The sequence below is a fragment of the Rhinopithecus bieti genome, unplaced genomic scaffold (assembly GCF_001698545.2).
Source record: "Rhinopithecus bieti isolate Rb0 unplaced genomic scaffold, ASM169854v2 scaffold_6945, whole genome shotgun sequence".
Classification (NCBI taxonomy): domain Eukaryota; kingdom Metazoa; phylum Chordata; class Mammalia; order Primates; family Cercopithecidae; genus Rhinopithecus; species Rhinopithecus bieti.
In genome coordinates, this window is record NW_016805531.1 from 625,896 (window position 1) to 650,647 (window position 24,752).

Sequence of the window (24,752 nt, forward strand, 5' to 3'; positions counted from 1 at the left end):
CGTCACCCCTCGGTTTTTCTGTATATTCTTTCAGTTTACAAAGTATTTGCTCCTTTGAGATTAGTCCGAGCATTAAGATGCCTGAGGTTAAAGAGGGTGCTTTTACATCTGAATGAAGCACAGTTTAATTATGTATCTTTCATATCTAATTTTATGGAAAATATTCCACTAAGGTGGTTATAGATAAGTAAACCTAAGCACATAAGATATTTAACAACATTTGTATTGAGACTTGATGCAGTTGGATCTGCAGGCCTGCCCTTAAATGGAACTTTGTCTGTCATTCCCATCAGCTGCCCCAAAGTGGTGCCAATAACCTTTCCTTTGTAGCACTCACAAAACTAGCTTGTAATTGACACAGTTACTTGATTTGAAAGAAATGCCATACTGAGAAAAGTACAGCTTATTATAACAGAATAAAGATGAGTTACCTGTTATCTCTCTCTTACCTATTATAGTGATTCTCAAAATTTTTGGTCCCAGGACTCCTTCACAATTTTAAAAATTGGGGACTTTAAAGAGCTTCTGTTTGTGTAGGTTATATTTACACTTTTGGAAAATAAACCTGAGAAATTTTTAAAAAACAAGGATACCCAAGCACACATTCCACTGGCTGTCAGAACAATGACATGATCACAGCATGCAGCTTTTGGAGAACTGTGCTATTTATGCATGAGAGAACGGCAATAAAACAGATAGTGTCTTAATATTATTTTGGAAAAAGTTTTGACCTCACAGACTACCTGGCTGGGTTTCTAGCCTCAAGAGTTCCCTGGACTTTGATACATCTATTATGTATTTATCATTTTAATTTTATTACTTATTATAAACTCTTAAACAAGATAGCACTCAATGTAAAGTTTTTGAAAATACACTCTGCTTTTGATAAATACTTGAAATTCTGCTTATTTGTTACATTGTTCTACATGGTTTTACAGGGCAGCCTTAAAGTCTGGATATATAGGCAAATATATGTAATGGTACCAAGGATATCTTCAGTTAGTTTACCGAAATGTTTATTGAAGGGGGTTTCAAAAGAGTTAAGAAAAGGTTCCACAGACAAAAAGTTGAGTTTAAAGGTGCTGCTTTGGTATTTATGAAATTATTAATCTTAAAGCAAATAGTGTAATATAGCAGAAAGGAAATGTTTCATAATAACTTTTTAAGTAGATAAATTTCTACAAGAGCTTTGTCTTTTTCCCATTTCTTAACTCCTTAGAGTTTGTACATAGAGTTTACACATAGACATATTTAGCACTTTAATAAGAAATACAGTCTCTTATATCAACCCTGCTTTTGTGTGTATGTACATATATATACATATATCTGCATATCTATGTGTATTTTAAAATAAAGGAATATGGTAAAATTATTTAACATAATCTTCTGGTGGCAGATTTGCAACCAGATCACCCTCATAATTAATCAAGTCTTAATTTTTTGCCTTCAGAGGTATCACCCTCATTCTTTAGTATAAACTCATTCTCGACAGTAGGAAATTTCGCAGGTATAGGGCTCTAAACTGTATCAGTGTACATGTGCATGCACATGTGTAGAGCATGAGGAGTGAGGAAGGTGGTGGGTGTAGTGATTAGACAGCAGTTGGCACCCAGCAGCCCTCCAGCAGGTCTTCTCCTTTTTCCCAGGATAAATAGGAGTTGTTGGAAATGGTAATTGGTACTTCGTCTGATACTTTCTAAGGTAGTACTGGTCATCAAACATTCACAGATTCCCACTTCTTGTGTGGCATTTGTGTGGGATGCTATGGGAGGTTTACAACACAAGGATTAGAGTCCACTGTTTGGGATAGGTAGGGTACTTGAAGTCAGTTTAACTTCATTATGTAATGATATACAGTATAAAATACTGAAATCATAATTGCTGTTTGAAAATGGGGTCTTTTTGAAATTTTAGACTCCACTTTACCTCTTTCTTTTGCAATGTCCTACAGGTAGAAATAGCTGTGGAAAATGCTCGTCAGCGATGGCTAGGAGAACTACCTGAGCTTGCAGAGTATCAAGCACTTGTAAGGGCAGAACAGAAAAAGTGGGAAGAACAACATGAGGTCTCTGTGAACAAAAGGGTAAGAGCTCTTCTGCAAAGAAACTTCAGGAGGCCATCTTGCCTGACCCCTTCTGTTATCTCAGTCCCTGGAATTTGTACCCACTCATAGAATTGTTGAAGGATTAAACATGTTGATACATGTTAAGGAGTAGCTCAAAGCCTAGCAAGTGTTCTTGTCATCATTAAGTTGTTCTTACAGAAAGAATGTATCTACCTATGAGGATAACTTAGCAACTATTTAATAACTCCCATTCTATCTTGCCCTATCTTTAGATGAAATTGAGAATAGGTGTATATTTGTTTATTATTAGCTATACAATATCCTTTCACATGCTTAAAGATTGTTTTCTCTGTTGTGTCAGTAGTCTTATAACATTCTTGTTGGTAAATAGCCAGTTCTCCTTTCCAGAAATGTCATGTTTCTTGACCAGAAGATAAAGATACTATAACTATGTGTACTCTTGCAACTTAATTAGCAGTTTAAAGGAATTCTAATCAAAATGCCAACAAACTGAATGTATTTGAAGTTGACAAAATAATTCTATAAAATGTTTTTGGAAAAACAAAAGGACCAGAAATTTTTTTAATGTTCTGGAAAAATTATAGTCCAGCCCTAACACGTAATGGAATATATTGGAAAGCAACAACTCAGACTGTATTGAGTCACAAAAATAGAATTCATTTTAATTCAGTGCAATACAGATTTCAGAGGTAGACCCTACTATAAATAAAAGCTTGATAAATTGTTTTAAAACAAGGGAATGAGGAATTATTTCATCATAGTCTTATGATAGCCAGGTAGCACTTTGGAAAAATTAAGTTTACCCAACATGTATCACAATAAACTCTAGGTTAATGAAGGAGTTAAACATTTTTAAATAAAAGTGTAGAAAATTAAAAGAAAATTGAAGATTTCAGATCTGTACCATAATAACAGCTCAATTTCGAGGCAACATATCCAATAGCAAAGATAAAGTAATAGGTTGAAATATGTTTTCTTTTTGTAGTAAAGAAGTAAAATTAAGGGGATAATAAAGATAAGGAAAGTGGATCAAACATGAGAAATTATTCTCTATACTTTTTAGTATGTCTGAAATATTTTAAAAGGAAATTTAAGAGGGAGAGAGAGACGAAACAATATGATTGTGAGGATATGTGTCTTAGAGCTCAGAAGTCAAGTAGAATAGTAAAGTTAAGTAAAATATAGAAAATAAAACAGGCCAAGAGATCTTTTCATAAGAACATAGAAGGCTGTACGTTTGTGAATGCAGACATACAGAAATGAGAGAAAATGTTTTTGTTGCCTCCCAAACTTCAGCAGGCCTGAGAATCACTTGCAGGGTTTGTTAAAGCAGAGCTACCTGGGCTTTCCTCCTAGAGATAATGATATAGTAGGTCTGGAGGGTGTCCTGGAAATTTGCCTTTTTTTTTTTTTTTTTGAGATCGAGTCTTACTGTGTTTCCCAGGCTGGAGTGCAGTGGCGCAATGTCAGCTCACTGCAACCTCCACCTCCTGGGTTCAAGCGATTCTCCTGCCTCTGCCTCCCAAGTAGCTGGGATTACAGGTGCCTGCTACCTCTCCCAGCTAGTTTTTGTATTTTTAGTAGAGATAAGGTTTCACCATGTTGGCCAGGCTGCTCTTGAACTCCTGATCTCAGATGATCTTGCCCACCTCGGCCTCCCAACGTGCTGGGATTACAGGTGGGAGTCACCGCACCTGGCTGGAATTTGCATTTCTAACAGGCTCCCAGCTGGTCTTTGGACTACACTTGGCTGTAAGTAGCACTAGTCCAGATAATTATATCAGTCACGAAAAATAATGTCAACATGTTATGCATCCTTCCTTCAAACCAAAAGAGGTCCAGTAAGGGCCAGTTCCATAGCATTGGCTATAGAATTGTTTTAAGATTAGACACTAGCCGGGCGACGAGGCGGGCGCCTGTAGTCCCAGCTACTTGGGAGGCGGAGGCAGGAGAATGGCCTAAACCCGGGAGGCGGAGCTTGCAGTGAGCTGAGATCCGGCCACCGCACTCCAGCCTGGGCGACACAGCCAGACTCCGTCTCAAAAAAAAAAAAAAAAAGATTAGAGTGATTAGTTGAGATCTGTGACAGTGTGAAGCCAGTTTCTAGAATTCAGAAGTAGTGAAGTTGGTTCAGTGGTTCCCGAACTTTGCTGCACATTGGAATAACTTGAGGATCTTTAAAAAATACTGTTGCCTGGCCCCTACCCTTAAACTTTGTTTTCTATGGGCCCTGGCCTGGGCATCAGAAGTTTTAAAAGCTCCTCAGGTGATTCTAATGTGCAGCAAAGTTTGGGAACCACTGAGTTGACGAATGCTGTCAAATTCTCTTTGTAAAACTTCACATGAGAAAATGCACATTTTGGTAAGGTTGGGCAGGTCATACAAATTCCGTGGAATCCATCACCTCTGTCCGAGTCACCTGAGAATGACTTCCAGGCATCCATTGCAACATGACCTGTTTTCTCTAAAAACACTATTTAAACATGTTTCACATCACTACCGAATTATTCTGCTGGTAGCAAAGGAATTTTGCAGTGAATTCTTCTGTAAAGCTCACCTTAGATACTGGGTGCCTTTAGCAGAAAATTTATTTAGTAGATACTCTATCCCATCATCCCAGCCATATATATATAGTATTGATTAATGGTAACCACCATTGTCTAGGCCAAACCTTTGGAGATGCCCAATTCTGTCTTTTGACGCTATTGTGTCCTTGTGCCTTCTTAGAATTCAGTTAGAAATTCAGTCAGGAATATTAAAAGTGAAAGGGACTCAAGGCCATTATCTACTCCATTATATGGGTGAAGATGTGAGTGCTGAAGAGATTAAGTGACTTTTCCAAGGCCATGCATTCAAAAATAATAACTACTTAACATTTATTGAGTCCTTATCATCTGCCAGGCTCTGGGCTAAGTACTTTAAATGGATTATGTCCTTATGTCATTTAATCCTAAAGGATGCTATCAAATTGGCATTGTAATTATCCCCATTTTATAGATGAGGAAATTGAGACTCAAAGAAGTTGAGGAATGGGCCTTTAGTTCCACAGCTGGTAAGTTAATTCCAGCAGATTCTGTTCTGTTAAGCACTTGTGCTAGGCTTCCTCTGCAAGTTGGTGTCAGGATTGGAGCTTAGGTTTTTTGATTTCCCTATTACTTTTTGGTTATGTACTATCTGTTGTTTTCTACGATCCACTAGTTCTATTATTCTGTCATACAAACAAATTAGACTAATGAAAATGACTTTTCTGTTTGGTATTGTCCTTTAATGAACTGTTCTAGCCACTAAAACTGCATTAAAATACAGTTACACTTATCAGCAAGTAATTATACAGGTGTGTGCTATATTCCTAAGTAATAGTAAAAAGTCCTTATGAGTCCGTTTTTGCTTTAGGTAAAAGATACTTAATTTGTTGGGGGCACAGATAAAATTTGAGATTGTATCTGTATTAAAAAAAACTAATAGGAAATTTTTTCTCACATTAGTTTTGGCTAGTTATATAATTATATGTGTGAGTGTTTATGTGTCTATACATACACATAAGCACATATTTATGTATATATTTTGACCAGTTTAAGTATAGTGTAAGTATTACTGTTTCTAGAATCATGTCTTATCTGAAATCACATTTCCTTTTAATTTTGATTTTAAATTTCTTAGCTTCAGAGGTTAAACCAAATAGTTTCTTTAATTTTTTTGCAAAGGAGGGGAATCGTAAAGACTTTTAAAATACATGTTGTTATGTTCTTTAGATATCATTTGCTGTTTCTGAAGCTAAAGAGAAATGGAGGAGTGAGCTTGAAAATATGAAGAAAAATATACTTCCTGGAACGGAATTGGAAGAGAAGATTCATTCTCTTCAGAGGGAACTCGAGTTAAAGAACGAAGAAGTCCCTGTGGTCATCAGGGCTGAATTAGCTAAGGCTCGGAGTGAGTGGAACAAAGAAAAGCAAGAAGAAATCCGCAGAATCCAAGAACAAAATGAGCAAGATTACCGGCAATTTTTAGATGATCACCGAAATAAAATTAATGAGGTGCTTGCGGCAGCTAAAGAAGACTTTATGAAACAAAAAACTGAACTGCTTCTTCAGAAGGAGACAGAATTACAAACATGTCTAGACCAGAGTCGTAGAGAATGGACTATGCAGGAAGCCAAGCGGATCCAACTGGAAATCTATCAGTATGAGGAAGACATCCTGACTGTACTTGGGGTTCTTTTAAGGGATACCCAAAAGGAGCACATCAGTGATTCTGAGGACAAGCAGCTTTTGGAAATCATGTCGACTTGTTCTTCAAAATGGATGTCTGTGCAATATTTTGAAAAACTAAAGGGCTGCATACAGAAAGCATTTCAAGATACACTTCCTCTGCTTGTAGAAAACGCTGACCCACAATGGGAAAAGGTATGTTCCTGAGAGTGAGAGGAGGTATTGAACACCAAGAATAATTATAGAAGTTGTATGTAGTGTTTTTTTCCTTTTTTCATTTTAAAGTTTAGAAGATGTAAGTCTTACGTTTTTGTCAGTGGTTTATAAAACTCCGTAGCGAATCCAAAGGTTTGCATGTTTTGTTGCCAAAAAACTTTACTACTTCATAGTGTCACAAATACAAGAAAGCTTTTAGCTTCTAAATGTCTTTTTCCTAAAGAATATTTAGGACAAATACCTAATGCATGCAGGGCTTAAAACCTAGATAACAGGTTGATAGGTGCAGCAAACCACCATGGCACATGTATACCTATGTAATAAACCTGCACTTTCAGTACATGTATTCCAAAACTTAAAATAAAGAATATATGCTATTCTTTCTAAGGGCATGACATTTCAGAAACTGAGTAATTTTTATTCAAAATTCTGTTTTCTGGGCCTATTTCATGAAATATGCATCATAAGAGTTTCTTAAAAGCTTGTGAAGAGTTTGGAAGCCTATTTATTGCCCTCAATAAATTTATGTCTCATTTAGGCAAAAAATACCAACCAAGTACAAAGAGTATTGATATAGAAACAAGCAAATAAATATGGCTCACTCGCATAAAACTCTGAAGCCCAGTTTCTGGATGTACTATATATGTGCATATAGAATTAATTATATTCTTTTAGTTCTAGAAGTACTCTCTGAGACCAGCTTTTAATTTGTATGAAAGATTCAGTAAAACCAAAGTCTTGCTACCTTATGATCAAAGCAATTAGGTATGCATGAAAGATCCAGAATGATATTCTGAGCATGGTGATTAGCCAATTTCAACATTTGGAATTAGAGGCAGGAAAAAAATGCCAGTAGTATAAGGTTTGTCTGATAGAGTTGAAACTTAAGAGTTAAGTTCCATCAAGATATTGTGATTAAAGAGTTTCAAGGCCAGGATTGAGCATTTGATATTAATACCTACTTGAGAGAGTTATAAACTAGAAAAAATAATCTTGAGTTTCAGTTCCATATTCGATGATAACTAGGTTATTATATTGGGCAATCACATAGTTGCTCACCGGAAAAATAAAATACAAATCCCTGGCCTAATTCCTTGGGTTTGGGTAGGATATGCATGGCTCAGCTTAGCCTTTCTGGGTCCTGCATTTGAAACAGTATAAAATTTTAGAGCCAGAAGGGACCTGAAAGATCAGCTCATTCCATCCTACTTCACCCCAGTTGGTATTTTTATCCTTGACCTCACAGAGGTGTTGCTACTGAGTAGTTGCCTTCAATGTAAAAATGACTGGGCAAGATCACTTCCCACGAATACTGCTTAACACTTAATTGAGATTTTTTTTGGAGAAAATAATTAAAATAAGAACTTGGAGATAACATAATTAAAATAAAATTATAGCAGATTTGGAGATGAGAAATGATGGGGAAACCATGTTTACATGCTTTCGTTTGCTTTCCTGAATAGGCAGTCTCTGTTACAAAAATCAAGAAACTATGACACCTTTCTCCTACCATTAATAGAGACGTATAAAATCAACCCTGGAGTCTTTTTACAGGGCTTATAATTGTGCAAGCAGTGTAAGATCATCTGTGTGATTTAATGAGGCTCGTAAGTCTATTGAGACAGAATCACATAATCTGGCTAAGAATTTAGATGTTTACAGCTTTTGTTGGGTGGGTCAGTTTCCATTCCTGAGAAAAGGATGGCTTTGAAATGCCTAATCTGGAATTTGTCATAGAAGTAATACTTGACCTTCTGCCGTTTTCGAGCTATCTTCACTCAGGACCTTGAGATAAAGCTGTGATTATAAAGCAGTGATTTTAAATTTGTTACATAGGTGCTGTAAATGTGAGGAACTGTAATTTATAATTTATTAAATCTCTAGTTTTAAAATTGTGCATGGAAATTAAAACAAAATGGTTTATTAATATATAAAACAAGTCCTCATTAAAATAACTGAGACTGTCAAAAGTTTTTTTAATGGAGAGGACGCAATGAATGAAAAATACAACTTTCAAGAAAATGGATGCCTTATCAAAATATATTAATACAGTAGTTCATAACAGATAAAGCAAATATCAAATGGAACAAATTTTCAAGCAAACTTAAGCATGTGTGTTGTCTCTTTTACCATCAAAGTCAAGTTAAAACTAAGACAAACAGGTTGCTGCTTTTCTCCCTTTTCTGTCATCTTGACTTTTCTTCCCCACCTTTGAGTAAAAACTGGAAGCACTGACTGCATTTTGGTTCAGCTTTTCTTATTCCTTTTGGCGTCAAACCCATAGCTTCTTGACTGCCTCTTCTTTATAATTGCTAACCTCTGCTTCTGTTGGACATTGTAAGTAGATTTTCTGACAGTCAATTAAATGGTTTCTCATAATCAAAATCAAGGCTTCTAGAATCAGGCATATATAATATGTTTTAAATAATCAACAAGACTACTTTCTCAGTACCACCTATTCTGTTCCTTTCTGATTTAGAAGTCATCTTAAATCTGAAAACATTGCCATAAAAATCCATTGATTTGGCTGAGCGTGGCGGCTCATGCATGTAATCCCAGTACTTTGGGAGGCTGAGGTGGGCAGATCACGAGGGCTGAGGCAGGAGAATCACTTGAACCGGGAGGTGGAGGTTGCAGTAAACCAAAATTGCACCAATGCCCTTCAGCCTGGGCAACAGCTGTCTCAAAACAAAACCAAAAAAAATCCATTGATTTAATAGCTGTATTGCCGTGACAAGGACTGGAACATAAAAAGCATTCAGTAAATATTAGTGAAGAAATGGTCTTGTGCAAGACGTTTAATTTAGCTAAACCTTGGTTTCTGTCCTTAACTTTGGCATTCAACTGGCCTTCCTTACAAAATTACTGTGTATGTTAAAGTATTTAGAAGCATATGAAGTACTATATAAATTTAAAATAAATTTTTGCTGTTATTTTCAATTCATGGGAGGCAGAGGGTTAGCATTATACTTGTCAATTAACTTGTTCCTTGCTGTAGTAAAAATGTTCTAGATTTTCAAGAACAATTCTGATTTTATATTGTCTTTCATGTGGTTTAATCACATAAACCATTAAAAAAAAATCTCAAATTTACATATATAATGTGCAAACCATATCTTCTGTCTGTCTCATGGCCGCCCACCAGTCGCCTGTCAGACTGCTCTAATTTGGAAAGTTTCATAGGAGGCTAGTTCCTAGCACAGTGACAATACTCATGTAACACCCTAAGAAAAATATTGGCAATAGATAGTTCAGGCAAGATTTTTTTCAGGAAGTGTTTTTTCTTTGTATTTTTAACATTAGCATTTTAAATATAAAATTGTATAAAGATTTTTACTAAGCATTAACTTTGAAGAAAATTTATTTCAGAGAAATATGGCCGAGCTCTCTAAGGATTCTGCCAGCCGGAGCACTGGCCAAGGAGTCCCTGGACCTGCTGCTGGACACCATGCTCAGCCCTTGGCCTTACAAGAAACAGAAGCAGAAGCTGGTAATTGGATTTTGTTCCCACCAGTCTTTGTAGCATCCATAGTCACCCTTCTGAAGGGTTGCTTTGAAGATAAAAGGAGATCATAGATGTGAACAAATGTGTAATACTCCTCTGACTTAATGTCTCCTCTTCCTAGATTTCATTTTGTGTGTAGAGAATAAGGTTGATTTAGGCCCTCTTCTTCTGTTGATGGTTTTCCCTCCATTCACAAGTGATTTGTGTTACAAGGAGAATCATGAGAGTTTTAATAGAGCAGTCATGTTTTTATTCCCAGAAATCAAGGATTTGACATAAGAGAATTGCCAAGTAATAGAGACCTTTCCATTCAAATTACTGAAACTAATTTCAATCACTTTTTAATGGAAATCTTTCTGAAATGTATTAGATGATTTTAATTGATTTGTGAGTTTTCTGAGGGCATGGGCAGTGTTTTAATCTCTTCCTTTCCAACATATGGCAGAGTGATGAATTAATAGTTTAACTTTTCGTTAATGACTTAGACTCTTCATCATGACAAAAGAATTATTGTACTGTACTAAGCCCCTTGTATTCAGAGCTTACTGAGGAGTATAGAACTTATATTCCCTATTCATGGAGATTTCTGAGCTAGAAATTTGCAAATCCTTTATTAGCTCCCATCCCTTTTAGCCTATTGACCCTTTGCAGCCTGCTCCTTTCCTCCCCACACAAACGCACAGCAGCCTCTCTCTGCTGCTTATTTGCTATTTCCATTATAACCTGGAAAAGAACTAATAATTGCCAGCACCAATCATACCTACTAAGTAAATAACCTCAGTTTCCACACATTTCTAATTCAGTAGGCAGTGTTACCAGAATCTTAGAGAATCTCTGTCTGTACCATCTCTGCCTTTCTCATTGTTCACAAACCCTTTTCCCCTACTTCTAGGTATTAGGTGCCTGAGAATATCTTATTGCCAATTCAGTGGATAATATTACCTTAATTTGTATTTTGCATTGTACTTTTTATTTTACGTCCTGTTTGGAATAGCCTGAGAATTCTATTTTCATCTGTGAAGTGGGTAGAAACAAGTTTTGGATGTTATTTAGCTTTAGGAAGTCCTATAAATATAAAAGGAATTAGTTTTGGCCAAAGACAAATCAGACTATAAAATATTTTCTTTAGTCTTTTTTCCCTTAAAAACAAACACTTTAACAAATTCATTAGAAAGGATTAGATAATACAAAACATGTATTAAGTGATAAAGTCCTTTAAAATCCTACCACCGGAGAGTACCACTGTTGACTGTTTGGTTATATTCTCCTAATATCTCATTATTATTTAAAGTACTTAAAACATTAATTATGAAATACTTAGTTCACTCAAAGAATATATGTATGCATCTGTAAGTTATGAAACCTAGCAACCAGGAGCCCATTATTCAGCTTAGGGCACAGAACCTCACCAATGCCGTTGACCACAGTTCTATCCCTGCAACTTCTCCCCAGTCTGAGCTAACAAATATCCTGATGTTCAAAAATTATTCTCTTTTTTAATGTTGTAATTATGTGTATGTGCCCTCAAAAGTTGTTGCCTTTTCTGTTTTAACATTATAAAATGGTTTAATACTCATTATATTCTTTGTAACTTGCTCTTTTCCTGTTTAACAGCATGCTACTAAGATTTGTCTGTTGGTGCAATAGCTCTAATTCATTCATTTTCATTGCTACATAGTATTTCAATGTATGAACATACTATAACTGATTTATCTGTTCTGTCGTCAGTGGTATTTGTGAGTTCCGATTTGACACCAGTATCCTAGATGAAAAATATAAATGCTATTTATTGTACCATTGTGATGCTTCGTTAATCCTTTAATGCTCATTAACATAAATGGCACCACTTAAAACTAAAATGTCAGGAGAGAGCTAAGAATAATTTTGCTGGATCGATGACTTTACAGGAGCATTTTATATATTGGCCTCTGAGCCTGTGCCGACTTGTATTCCTGCTGTATTATATCACTTACATTAATAGTCTACTTTTTGATCATTTTTGCATAGTTTAATTTTATAAATTTTATATATTACTAATGACAATGACTATTATTTATTGCGTACTTGCTGTGTGCCAGCTACTGTGCCAAACGGTTCATTTTTTAAACTTGGAAATAATTTCAAACTTATAGAAAAATAGCAAAAATAAAAATAGTTGCAAAGAACATTCACATTCCCTTTAAGGAGATACACCTATTGTTAACATTTTACTTCATTCTGTGCTCTTATGTATATATGTGTATGTGAATATTTCTTTTTTTTATGAACCATTTGAGGATAAGTTATATATACATTGCGACCTTTTATGTCTAAATACTTCAGACTGTGTTTTCCAGGAATAGGAATATTTTCTTGTATAACCTTAATACAGTAAATTTAACATTAAAGTATTGTATTAATCCACTGTTTGTGTTCTAATTTTGTCAATTGACCCAATGATGTCTTCTAGCATTTTGTTTTTTCTCCTCCAGTACAGAGATTTGTTTAGGGTCAGCTGTTACATTTAGTTGTCATGTATCTTTAGCCTCCTTTAATCTAGAACATTTCCACAGCCTCTCTTTGTCTTTCATGACATTGACACTTTTTAGAAATATTCTCTGCTTCCACCTCCACTTTTTTTAACAGAACTTTTCTCATTTGGGGTTTGTCTGGTGTTTCTTCATGCTTGATTCAGGTTGTGTTTTCTCGGCTGGAGCACTGCAAGGGGTGATATGTTGTCACATCTAAAAATGTGTGGTGTCCCTATGTCTTTTATTGGTGAGGTTACTTTTCATTACTTGGTGAAAATGTTGTCTAATTTCTTCACTATATAATTACTGTTTTTTTTTTTCACCCTTGCAACTGATAAGCAATCTGTGGGAGACACTTTTAAGATCATGCAAATATCTTCCCCTCATAAAAACCTTCTCTTATATTTGGCAACCAATGATGATTCTTGCTTGATCCAGTCTTTACTATGGTGGTTGTGAAATTATAATTCTTCCAACTTCCTCCCTCTATTTATCCCAGTTGGCACTAAGGATGTTGAATCAAGAATCCTTTCCTCTCATTTGCCTGTGTATTTATTATCTCTCTGTCCATCGATCCATCTACCTACCTACTTACCAACCCACCTACCTACCTACCATTCATAAAATTATTGGTATGACTCATAAATTCCTATTCTTAATACTTTATAATTCATTACTATATTTAATTAGTGCTCAGATTGTCCCAGATCCAGCTAGTGGAGCTCCTTCAAACTGGCTCCTATGTCCTTGCGACATGCCTGTATTTTTGAGTACTTTCTTCCTTTCTGGCATAGGAAGATATTTCAGTCTTATTTTGTATATACCCTCTCCTAGTACTGGAGTCAGCCATTTCTTGAAGATCCTTGACTCCTTTTAGTAGGGAATGGTATCAAGATCCAGAGCAATAGATTTCATGACTATTTTTAAAGTAGATGGTTGTATCCAGTGGTACCTTAGACAAGTTGAGTAATATGCTCCAAGTCACACAGCCAGTAAGCAGTAGAAACAGTATGTAAGCCCATGTCTCTATATCTTAAGCATCACACTCTTTCAGTCGTGCTGTAGCCTTTAGTCATGAGTCATCTGCTTTTCTTTCCGTCTTTTCTTTTTTATTGGTAGTTCTTAGTCTAAACTGATATAAAAGTTTTCTGTCATTTAATTTTTGCAGATAAGAAAAAGATCCTTGAAATTAAGGATTTATGCTGTGGACACTGCTTCCAAGAACTTGAAAAGGCAAAGCAGGAATGTCAAGATCTGAAAGGAAAACTGGAGAAATGTTGTAGGCATCTTCAGCATTTAGAAAGGAAGCACAAAGCTGTAGTGGAAAAAATTGGAGGTCAGCATTTAAAGTAGCACTGCTACCAATATAAATCTCTTTGATCCTTGTTGAAATGTTCAAATGTGACATTTTAGTTAATGTGTGCACTGATCCTCTTTTGGGATTAATGTAAACTAATTTGGATCTCATTTTTACTAATCAAATTATTATTACAAAACTCAAAAGAGGAAGATTTCAGCTCTGATTAATAGGTCACATTCCTTTCTCCCTTTCTTGATTGAACAGATGTTGAGGGCCCAGTATGCATCAAGCAGGCTTCTAAGCACTGGAGATGCAGCAGTGAATAAATCATACAAAATTCCAGTTCTGGTGGAGATGTGTTCCCTTCCTTCAAGAAGCTTTTGGTTAAGTGAGGAGATCTAAAAACAGATTAACAAATAATTAAACATTGAATGCTGTTGGCAGTGTGTACTTAAGAAGAAGGATTGTTAGTTCTACCTCGTATTAAAGTTAAGAAAGGTTTGACTAAGCCTTGAAAAACAGGTGTTTGCCAAGGAGAACAGCGTTTGAGATAGAGGGAAAAGGCATAAACAAGGGCATGAAGGTCTGGACTGGCCTCCGTCTAGTCCATTCATGATAATGCCGTGAGGGCATTTGGAAAGGGATATCTTCTACCATTTCTCATTGCCCTCCAAAGAAGGGAAGTTTGGGGGCTTAGATCGCTGCTCCTTCTTACCTTTCACTGTTGCTTATAGCCTATACGCTATACTCTTTACATTTGAAATGCTTCCAATTCCTGAGCTGGTTCTATTTCTTTTACTGCTGGACCTTCGTTGCATATGATGTTTGTATTCTGTCCTGTACTTTTTCCCACCATTCTTTGTAGTCTTACTCTCTTCCTTTAGGATTCAACTCAGAAGATGCTTTATCTGCAAAGCCCTCCTTGATTTTCCCTCATCAGGGTGAAGTGGGCTGCTTGTATGCGGCCCTGTAGCATTGGCTCTTCCTCTATTATCACTATTATCATTCTGTATTTTAATTGTTTGGTCACTTGTCGGATACCTTCTCCACATTCTCCAAGAATTTTCTGAGGAGAAGGAATATGCCATATCTTGTTCATCCTAATAGCCCTGGTGCCCACCCCATACCAGATAATAAATGTTTACATGGACAAAAAAGAAAATGCCAGGGTCCTAAATAATGGTGTCCATTCAGAAAAGACCAGCTTAATAAGTTTATTTTGTACATCCACTTCTTCCTCTTGCCTGGACCCTGGCAATAATCCCCTGACTCTTTATGCTTCTAGTCTTAGCCCCTCTAATCCATTCTGCATAGGGTAGCTGAAGCAACCTTTTTAAAAAGTGAATTGAAACATGACACTCCTGTTTAAAGCTCTTCAGTGGCTTGCCATGGCCTTCAGTATAAAACCAAAACCACTTAGTTTAACAGGGTTTAAAAAGATCTTGATCCAGCGCCTGCCAGCCCCTCCAGCCTTGTCTTTCCCTAGCTGTCTTAATTTCTCTCAGTAGAGCCATAGCATGGATTTCATTGTTTTCTCCCTTCGCCAAAACATCCTGATCTCATTTGGCCGGCTAACCCCTACTCATCTTTTCCCCAATACATTATTCCTCAGGGAGACTTTCCTAACCACTGCAGACCTGTTTAGTCCTCCTGTTACACACTCCCCATAGTTCCTATGCTTTTTATAACATTCACCATCCTTGTAATTATTTGCTGTCTGTACTTCCCTTTGGAAAGTAGACTTTATAGCAATAAGGATCAAGTCCTGTTCCAGCACTTACTTAGCACAACAGCTGCATCATAGCACAACTTGGGAAATATTGCTGACTAAGAGAAGCCACCTGTAACTACCGCCGACTGCTTATTACTAAGGCACTTATTACTCTTATTACTTATTATTAAGATATAATAATTACTTGAAGGCCGGAAAGGGTTTTAAGAATTTGAGATTAAAAATTTAACAACTGCAATTCCTTTTGTGATTACTTAGCTCTTCAGTAGAGGCCAGGAGAGTAAATCAGTTATTTGTCCTACTGTAGATATATCTACAACATAGATATGTTAAAATATGATGAAAACCAAGACAATTTGTTTTGCATAATACAGCAACAAGGGCAGTTGGATATGATTATTATTTATAAATAATATTTAGCACCATACTTTTCTACACAGTGCTTTTTGAAGCTGATATCTTTTAAAACTCATAGACTTGCAAATGAAAGAAAGTTGATATATCACTCAAAACAACGAGTTGATAAAAAGGGTCAGGGCCAGAATTTAAGCCAATAGTTTGAAATTTTTTCTTAATATAACTTTAGTAGGTTATTATGTCTTTGCTATTGAGATCTCTTCTTTGTTTCTTAAATTCCATTTTCCCACTCTCTTGGTAGTGTTTATTGAAAAATAGATGGAGTGGGAGTGAGTTGTTTAAAGCAAAAAGTTATATCCATCACCAGGGGGAATAGAGTAATTTTGTTCCTCAACTTACAGTGTGTTGAGAGGGTGGCATCATAGGAAACACAAGATGCCATGTTCACATTTATATTGGCATTTCCAGGCCTTGTGTAGGTGTTGTGCATTTGTTGTTTTATTTCGATTATAATCTGTAAGTTAACATGTGAAGAAAGGTTCAGAAAGGTTACTTTTTCCTGGGCTTATCCACCTTGTAAACAGCAGATTTAGAATGTAAACTGATGTCTCTGACTCTGAAATTCATGCGTTTTCCTTCATATCACATGGATTCTGTCAGTCTCCTCATCCTCTTTTAAAAGTTCAAAGAATTGAAAATCTTACATTATTTCTGAAAATACACCTACTTTAGGTTAATTTTCTTTTTGTTTTATATTGAGGTGCATGTTCAATGTTCGTTTATATGAACATAAACTGTCTACCAGGATCCACAGGGAACATGGAATTAGAAAACCTAGTAGGTTTCTACAGAGCTTCAGCACAGTTGGAAAACAAAACACAGGCATCTGAAACAGTTGAAACCCAATTCCAGGACAGTGTGTAACCCAAAGCAAGAAGAAGATGGGATACAGATTTTAAGTGCTGAGAAAACAGAGCAAGGGAATGGTCTGACTAGGGTTTCTAAGGGAACAAACATTAGAGAAGAGCGACTGGAAATTACACAGTCTCCTCTATAAACCTTTGTAGTGGGAACTTAAGGGAAAAGAAGGCTAAAAAAATTTTAACTGTCTAATATACTATAAACTTTCTATTATAGAAGAGAATAATAAAGTTGTTGAAGAATTAATAGAAGAAAACAATGACATGAAGAATAAATTGGAAGAACTGCGAACACTTTGTAAAACACCACCAAGGTATGCTTTTACTATTTTAAACTGCTATTTTAAAGAAATCTAAGTACAGGTATCTTTAAATTTTTTTAAGTATCAATTTTTTTTTTGGTTATACAGCAGAAAGTATAAAAAAGAAGAAAATCCCCCAAAACTTTATTTCCTGAAGATACCCTCTAGTGACCTCTTGTTTTATATCATTTAAGCCTCTTTCTACACATACTCCACGTGCACAATGTGTTTTTAAAATTGAGACTCTAGTAAAAGGTATTTTGTAGCTTTTTATTAATATTACTAGATAAGCATTTCTCTGTGTTATTAGATATTCTTCTACATATGTTTTTCAATACCTGCATACATTTTCATGTGGATTTACCATTATTTATTGAAGCAACCATAACATTTATGTCATTTCCATTTTTCCCCTATTTTAAATAACTGTATAGTGGACATTCTTTTATGCTAGTTTTTTAGCACTTCTCAGTTAATTTTATTAGAGTATATGGATACATACATATTTTCAAATGAAATTTTCACTTAGCATTTCTGTTTTTGTAATCTTTGGTTTGTTTTTTAGGTCATTGTCAGCAGGGGCCATTGAAAACACTTGCCTGCCGTGCAGTCGGGGAGCCTTGGAAGAACTTCGTGGGCAGTACATTAAAGCTGTAAAAAAAATTAAACGTAAGTCCCCAAGAGATTCCCAAGATTTTAAGGATGGCTTGGGCCTTTTTTATTGTCGCTGTTAAAGTAAACTCAGAGTTTACCAGCAGTAGGACTTTTAGGGAATTTTCCAAATTACCTTTTTCTTCAATCTGAGAACAGATTATTGACACCTTTTCAAAATTATGTAGTCATTGATCATTTTGCCCAAATAATGTCTTTTGGAAGTAACATGAGAATAGTCTTATGTTTATATTGTTGATTGTCTTGTTTCTTTTTGGATACTAGTATTAAACTGAAAATTTAATAATCTTACAACTTAAGTAATTTGTAGTAAAGAAAATGTCACATGGGTTTTAAATGAGCAATTAACTATTACTTCCTACCATAAACTTTTTTTTTTTTTTTTTTTTTAGACAGTCACTCTGTCACCCAGGCTTGAATGCACTGGTGCAATCTTGGCTCACTGCAACCTCCGCCTCCTGGGTTCAAGTGGTTCTCTGGCCTCAGCCTCCTGAGTAGCTGGGATTACAGACGTGTGTCACCACGCCCAGCTAATTTTTATATTTTTAGTAGAGACAAGGTTTCACCACATTGGCCAGGCTGGACTTGAACTCCTGACTTCAGGTGATCCACCCGCCTTGGCCTGCCAAAGTGCTGGGATTATGGGTGTGAGCCACTGCACCCGGCCTCCTACCATAAACTTTTAAGGACTTGGAAGTGGATCTAGTTAGCAATTGTTCTGTTGTTTCTGGTTATTGTTTCTCGTAGCTATAAATTTATCAAATCCTTGTCAGTACCAGATTGTGCCAGCATATCCTGTAGAGCATTCTCCTGATGTGTGTTTTCCCTGTTTTGAATGCGTCTTGGTTTTTAATTACAAAATTGCATAGAATGGATATATGTCCCAAAACAATAAGTAGTGTTTATATAGGAAAAATGTATATTAGCCTCTAAAATTACATTTCTTTTAACAAAAGAGCAGGAAAAGTCTGAAGTTTCGTATATAATCGGTAGATTCAGAATCACGTGTAAATGTTCTGCAAAGCTCATTCGGTATTAATAAGGGAATTTGCTTCTCTGTTGTTACTGGTGCTAACAAAGGGCATATTGCTACAAGCAAAGCAACTTTTTGTTAATAATGTATTAATTGGGCAGTGGAATTTTAAGCATGTTTTCATCCTAACATGATAACCTGTATATTATGTTTTAGTTATTTTTTAGAAAGTTGTTTGGAGGTTTTGTGTTGACATGTACTCCATTTCATTTTCCATTTCAAATAATGAAAAATAGTCTCCCAGTTAGTATTTTTGCATAGAACCGCTAATTTTCAGATGCTTACTGACATTCAGAGGGAGATTCCTGTGTGAATTGGTATCCTTACTATAACAGAGATGGTGAAATTCTAGATGTGGGATGTAGTCTTGGATTTGCTTAAAAAAAAAAAAAAAAAAAAAAAAAAAAAAAGTTAGCCTTAGCTAATAAGTGAGTTAAAAAAAAAAAAAAAAAAAAAACTTGAACAAGCTGTTGGCTATGTTTATTGTAAATTTCAGAGGCCAACTGTAAGTCCCATCACCCTCCTTGTAGTCTCATTTTGTACATCTCTCTTATGAATTGTAATATTGTATTTAGTTAGATGCTCAAAAAGTGCTGCTGCAAGAATTTTCAATAAATAAGGGAACTTAAATTTTCAGAGCACGAGAGAAGAATGAGTCTCTCCAGCTCATATTGCCTCCTTTTCTTCTGTCTTTGTGTTTGCTTTTTCCTTTCTTTCTGCTTAATCTTTTCTCTATATTTTATATTTCTCTTTTCCTAACTGGACATAATGTACAATTGAAATGCTAAGTTTCTGTGCCTCATATTTACAGTATTTTCTTCACTAAGTGTTTTAGAATATGACAAAATTTAGCTGGGGAATATGTCATGTTTCCTTACTGCATGTAGCTGTTATCGTTCCAAAAGAACTTATAGAGTCCTTCTCATTTGAGTCTACCAAAATGATGATCTAAAATATTCCATTTTAATGACTGTGTAAAGTATAATATTTAAACTATACTTATAATCACTTCATCTACCAGAAAATTGATCTGAAGTCTGCCCCTCCTGTTTCTGAAAAAGTGCTAATAAACATACATTCTGTGGGCATTTTCTCACTGCCCTATAGGTGACATGCTTCGTTATATTCAGGAGAGTAAGGAACGAGCTGCAGAAATGGTAAAAGCAGAGGTATTGCGAGAACGTCAAGAAACCGCCCGAAAGATGCGCAAATATTATTTGATTTGCCTCCAACAGATTTTGCAGGATGATGGAAAAGAAGGGTGAGTTCAGTTTAAACAATGTGTCCTGAGATTACCAGGACAACATGTTGTAATTTTTAAAGCAGTTTCCTTAACCACTAAATGAACTATTTCTATATGATTAGCCATAGGGGTTAAGAGAGGTTTATGGCTGTGCTACCCGAAATGTTGGCAGAGCCAATAGGAAAACAGAAACCATGGGGCTAAGGCAACTCATTTTTTCCTTTAAACTATATTTTTAATGTTCTGGAATTCCCCACAGGGCTGAGAAAAAGATTATGAATGCTGCTAGCAAACTTGCTACAATGGCAAAATTGCTGGAAACACCTATTTCTAGTAAGTCCGAGAGCAAAACTACACAGTCAGGTATGTCAAAGTGAGTCACCAAATGGTTTTTCTATCTCTTCTTTTTTAGCTACTTAATATTTTCAGTATGAAAAAGGCAGGGAAGGTAAGGAGTGAGAGTTTATTTATGAAGTTGTGTATGTTTTAGTTAAACTGGAAGTTTACACAGAAAGAGTGCACAGTTTCCGATTCAAGTAGGCAAACTGAGCAGGCCCATCAGCTTTCTATTGCTGCTTCCATCCCTCAAAATGATAGAAGAGAGTTTCAACAGCAAATAAAGAATGAGAAAATAAGAAATTATAAGTAGATTTTAAAAGTTGCAATGGGCCAGTCATGATGGCTCATACCTGTAATCGCAGCACTTTGGGAGGCTGAGGTGGGAGGATCCCTTGATCCCAGGAATTTGAGGTTGCAGTGAGCTATGATTGTGCCACTGTACTCCAGCCTGGGTGACAGAGTGAGGCCGTTTTAAAAAAAAAAAAAAAAAAAAAAACCTTGTAGTGGATAGACCAGAAGCTAAAGAAATCCCTGAGAGAAAGAAGACAGTATAGAATGGAAGATGGAAACCTCAGTTCAAAACCACCAGGAGATGACAACTGCAAGTATGAGCAATATCAAAACTGTTCCACATATGAGGGTGATATGTTCCAGGAGAAATAGAGGGCCTAGGGGATATGAATGGGGTAATTAGTTGGTGTTCTAAACCAACAGCAACCAGGTAGGGTTAATCCTCTCTTTATTTCTTCTTCTCCCCTCCCTTCCCCAACCTCAATATTGAGCTGGGCAACAACAACAGGAACAAAGAATCTGGGAGCAGGGCAGTGCTCCAGGTGGCTAGCCATATCAAGCAGGAAATGGGAGCCCACGTGCCTTGGGAGGCTGAGATGGGAGGATCACTTGAGCCTGGGAGATCAAGGCTGCAGTGAGCTGTGATTGCACCACTGCACTCCAGCCTGGGAAACAGAGCAGACCCTGTCTTAAAAAAAAAAAAAAAAAAAAGTCAGAGTAACCAACAAAGACATAGAACATATAACTTTAAAACTGGTAAAGGAAAAACTTGGAAAAAACCATTTTCAATCTAACAAAATCAGGAAAGAGGAAAAAACCTAGAAAGCATGAGTAAGTAGGACATAATAGTAGTTTGAAACATCAACAATCACACTAAATATAAATAGGTTAAACTCAGTTATTAAAAGACCACAACTTTCAAATAGGGTTTTTAAAAATACAGAAATCTGCTATTTTTACAAGAAGAACATCTAAAATTAAAAATCAGGGGATGGAGAATGATATACCAAGCAAATGCAGTGTTGATATTAGATAAATTATAGAGGCAAATGAAAGATTAGATAAATTAGAGTTAGCATTAAAAGGGACAAAGGTGATAGTTCATAGTGATAATGGAATAGTCTCCCAAGAAACTATAATTTTTTTCTTTCTGTAGATAACACAGCTTTATATAAAGCAAGAGCTGATAGAAATACATGAAAAAAACTGGTAAATTCCCAATCACACTGGGAGATTTTTTAACATATCAGTGGGGAAATGGGGTTTTTGAACCTCTGGAAAACTTGAAGCTGAGATTGTTCAGGGGTCCGTGAGTCTGATGTTGGTAAACATTTCTCATGTACAAGCCAAAGATTATTTGTATAAATTTTGGAATGGTGATGTGAACCCTAGGTATGAAAAGGCAGTAGCATATAACAAGAAAATAATTTTCTAGATCTGGGGCAGCAGTGTGGACATAATACCCCCAGTAGAGAAGCAAATCCTTTTCATGGACTCTAGGGACCAGGGCTTGCTACTCTGAGATACAATGCCTCTAATTTCATGCTATGTGGCTGCTTGGTCTTTGATCAGATTTAGTGCCTTAGGTAATTAAATCAGAAAGTCTATTTAGCTATTCTAGAAGTGTATGTGTAGGTATTGGGTGGGTGGGGTTCTTTGAGCAAACTTGTCAGAAACTCCATTCTTGATATCAGAATCAGGGCAGGATTGAAAACATTGTGGCTAGATCTTGAAATGCTATAGCATCTATTGCAGAAAATGATAGGTCAGGTGGATAGCAGTAATAATAATATGTCAGATTTTAGTAACAAAATTACCAAGCTTTATCTAGTGGATATATGTAAAAGAATATTTTCTCATATCCAGCATTGATGTATTTTCTTTAAGAATGATTACAGATTATAAGCATTCTTTGGGAATACAATATAAAAACATACATTTTTTTCTTATTTTTAATTTTTTTTTTTTTATTTTTTGGTTCAAGGATGAATCTTCCCTTTAAATATTAATTTTCTCTTAATTTCGTGTTTCCTTGCACTGCCCCTAACTTCAGAGATGCTGATTGGAGTTGAAAAATCACAAAGAAATGATGTGAATCAGAAAATACCATGTTGTATTGAAAGCAAATCAAATAGTGTAAACACCATCACCAGAAGTGTGTGTGAACAAGCTCCCAAGAGGAGGGCAGCTTGTAACTTACAAAGACTGTTAGAGAACTCAGAGCATCGGAGCATAAAGCATGTGGGATCCAAAGAGACACATTTGGAATTCCAGTTTGGGGATGGTAGTTGCAAGCACCTACACAGTTTGCCAAGGAATGTTTCTCCTGAGTTTGTTCCTTGCGAAGGTGAAGGAGGCTTTGGTTTGCACAAGAAGAAAGACCTACTCAGTGATAATGGTTCTGAATCACTTCCACATTCAGCTGCGTACCCCTTTCTTGGAACCTTAGGAAATAAACCCTCACCTAGATGTACCCCTAGTCCTTCTGAATCAGGATGCATGCATATAACCTTTCGCGATTCTAATGAAAGACTTGGTTTAAAAGTATATAAATGCAATCCACTCATGGAAAGTGAAAATGCTGCATCCAAGAAAAGTCAAGGTTTGGATGTTCAGGAACCTCCAGTAAAAGATGGAGGGGAGCTTAGTGACTGCTTGGGCTGGCCTTCCAGCAGTGCAACCTTATCCTTTGACAGTCGTGAAGCATCATTTGTACATGGTAGGCCACAAGGAACTTTGGAAATACCAAATGAATCTGTTAATTCCAAACAGTTTTTACCATCCGGTTATCTTTCAGACACGGAGAAGAGTAATATGATTTGTCAAACAATGAAATGTCAGCATGATCAAACTCCATACCTGTCAGAAGAAACCACGTATTTGGAGCCAGGAAAGATCAGTGTGACTCGTGGACACCCATCTCATCATAAGGCTGATGGATTAAAGTCAGATTTAAAAAAACTGAGCAGTACATTACCATCTTCAGTGTGTCCGCAGCCTTCAAGAAAATTAATTGTTCCACTATCTAGCCAACAAGATAGTGGCTTTGATAGCCCATTTGTTAATCTAGACTAATTATGGTACAGTATTTAAGAAGAATCATTAATATATTAAGAAAAATGGAAGGGAAGACCTCATACGGAAAAAAGTTGTGAGCCCTGCCTCTTTTGAGATGTTTTAATAACATCTGTTATATGAGTAAAGCATTCTCCTAAAATTACTTGAGATATTTATATTGCCTTAATATTCCAAAGGCCTGATGGTGTATGTATAATCTGCTTTTGTGTGGTGCTTACTTTTGGTTGCTAAACCATCTATTTTTATACTTATAAATCGACTCACTCTGCAGTGTTAACTTATTTAAATAAACTTGCATATGGTCTATAGAATTGTTATGAATTATTTTGTAGTTCAGAATACAGAAACGTCATATTGGCATCATGTTTGAAATTCACCCAGAAAAAAACCCACAAATTTGGATTATTTGTATGTATTTGTCAGATTTGGTTTTTGAAATTAGTCATGTTTAATGAGACTATAAACTTAATCTATATAGACTTTTCCTGGAAATATCTACTCAAAATTTTGATCTTTGTTTTCAGTTAGAGAAAAGATTTTTTCTAGGGTTTACTACAAAATACGTAGCTGTGTCCTGGTTTTATTATTTAAATATTAGTCTGAATTTTTTTAGTTCTTGCATTATTTCAGATCACCTGTGACATCCAAAAACTTTGTCTCTTTTATGGCTTCACATTTGTTTTTTCATCTGAAATACGACCTTTTGAAAAATGGAGATAAGTTTTGTCATGTAGCAAAAAATGTAAAACGATTAGAGTTTTGCATTCATTTATAGTGCAGAACTGGCTAATTAATGCTGTAGGTTAAAGGTTATAATTCTAAACTGAAGAATACTTGCAGAAATGAATGACTACCTAAATATCATTGTTTTTAGGTGAATCCTTTTTCAGATCCTAGCGATGGATATGAACATTTAGTTGTATGCAAGTGCTTCCGAAAACAGTTAACTATAACTTTCTC

General features: G+C 35.8%; 1 protein-coding gene across 1 annotated transcript in view; it reads left to right on the forward strand.

Moving 5' to 3' along the window:
• Nucleotides 1-24,103, forward strand: part of CEP152 (centrosomal protein 152) — a 74,584-nt gene extending 50,481 nt beyond the window's left edge. Inside the window, 9 exon segments of the mRNA XM_017872775.1 lie at nucleotides 1,952-2,083; nucleotides 5,839-6,489; nucleotides 9,880-10,000; nucleotides 13,694-13,861; nucleotides 17,052-17,148; nucleotides 17,702-17,805; nucleotides 19,949-20,102; nucleotides 20,344-20,447; nucleotides 22,768-24,103. Of these exon segments, the coding sequence (XP_017728264.1) occupies nucleotides 1,952-2,083; nucleotides 5,839-6,489; nucleotides 9,880-10,000; nucleotides 13,694-13,861; nucleotides 17,052-17,148; nucleotides 17,702-17,805; nucleotides 19,949-20,102; nucleotides 20,344-20,447; nucleotides 22,768-23,789 (2,553 nt within the window). The 3' untranslated portion in view covers nucleotides 23,790-24,103.
• The last annotated feature ends 649 nt before the right edge of the window (nucleotides 24,104-24,752 follow it).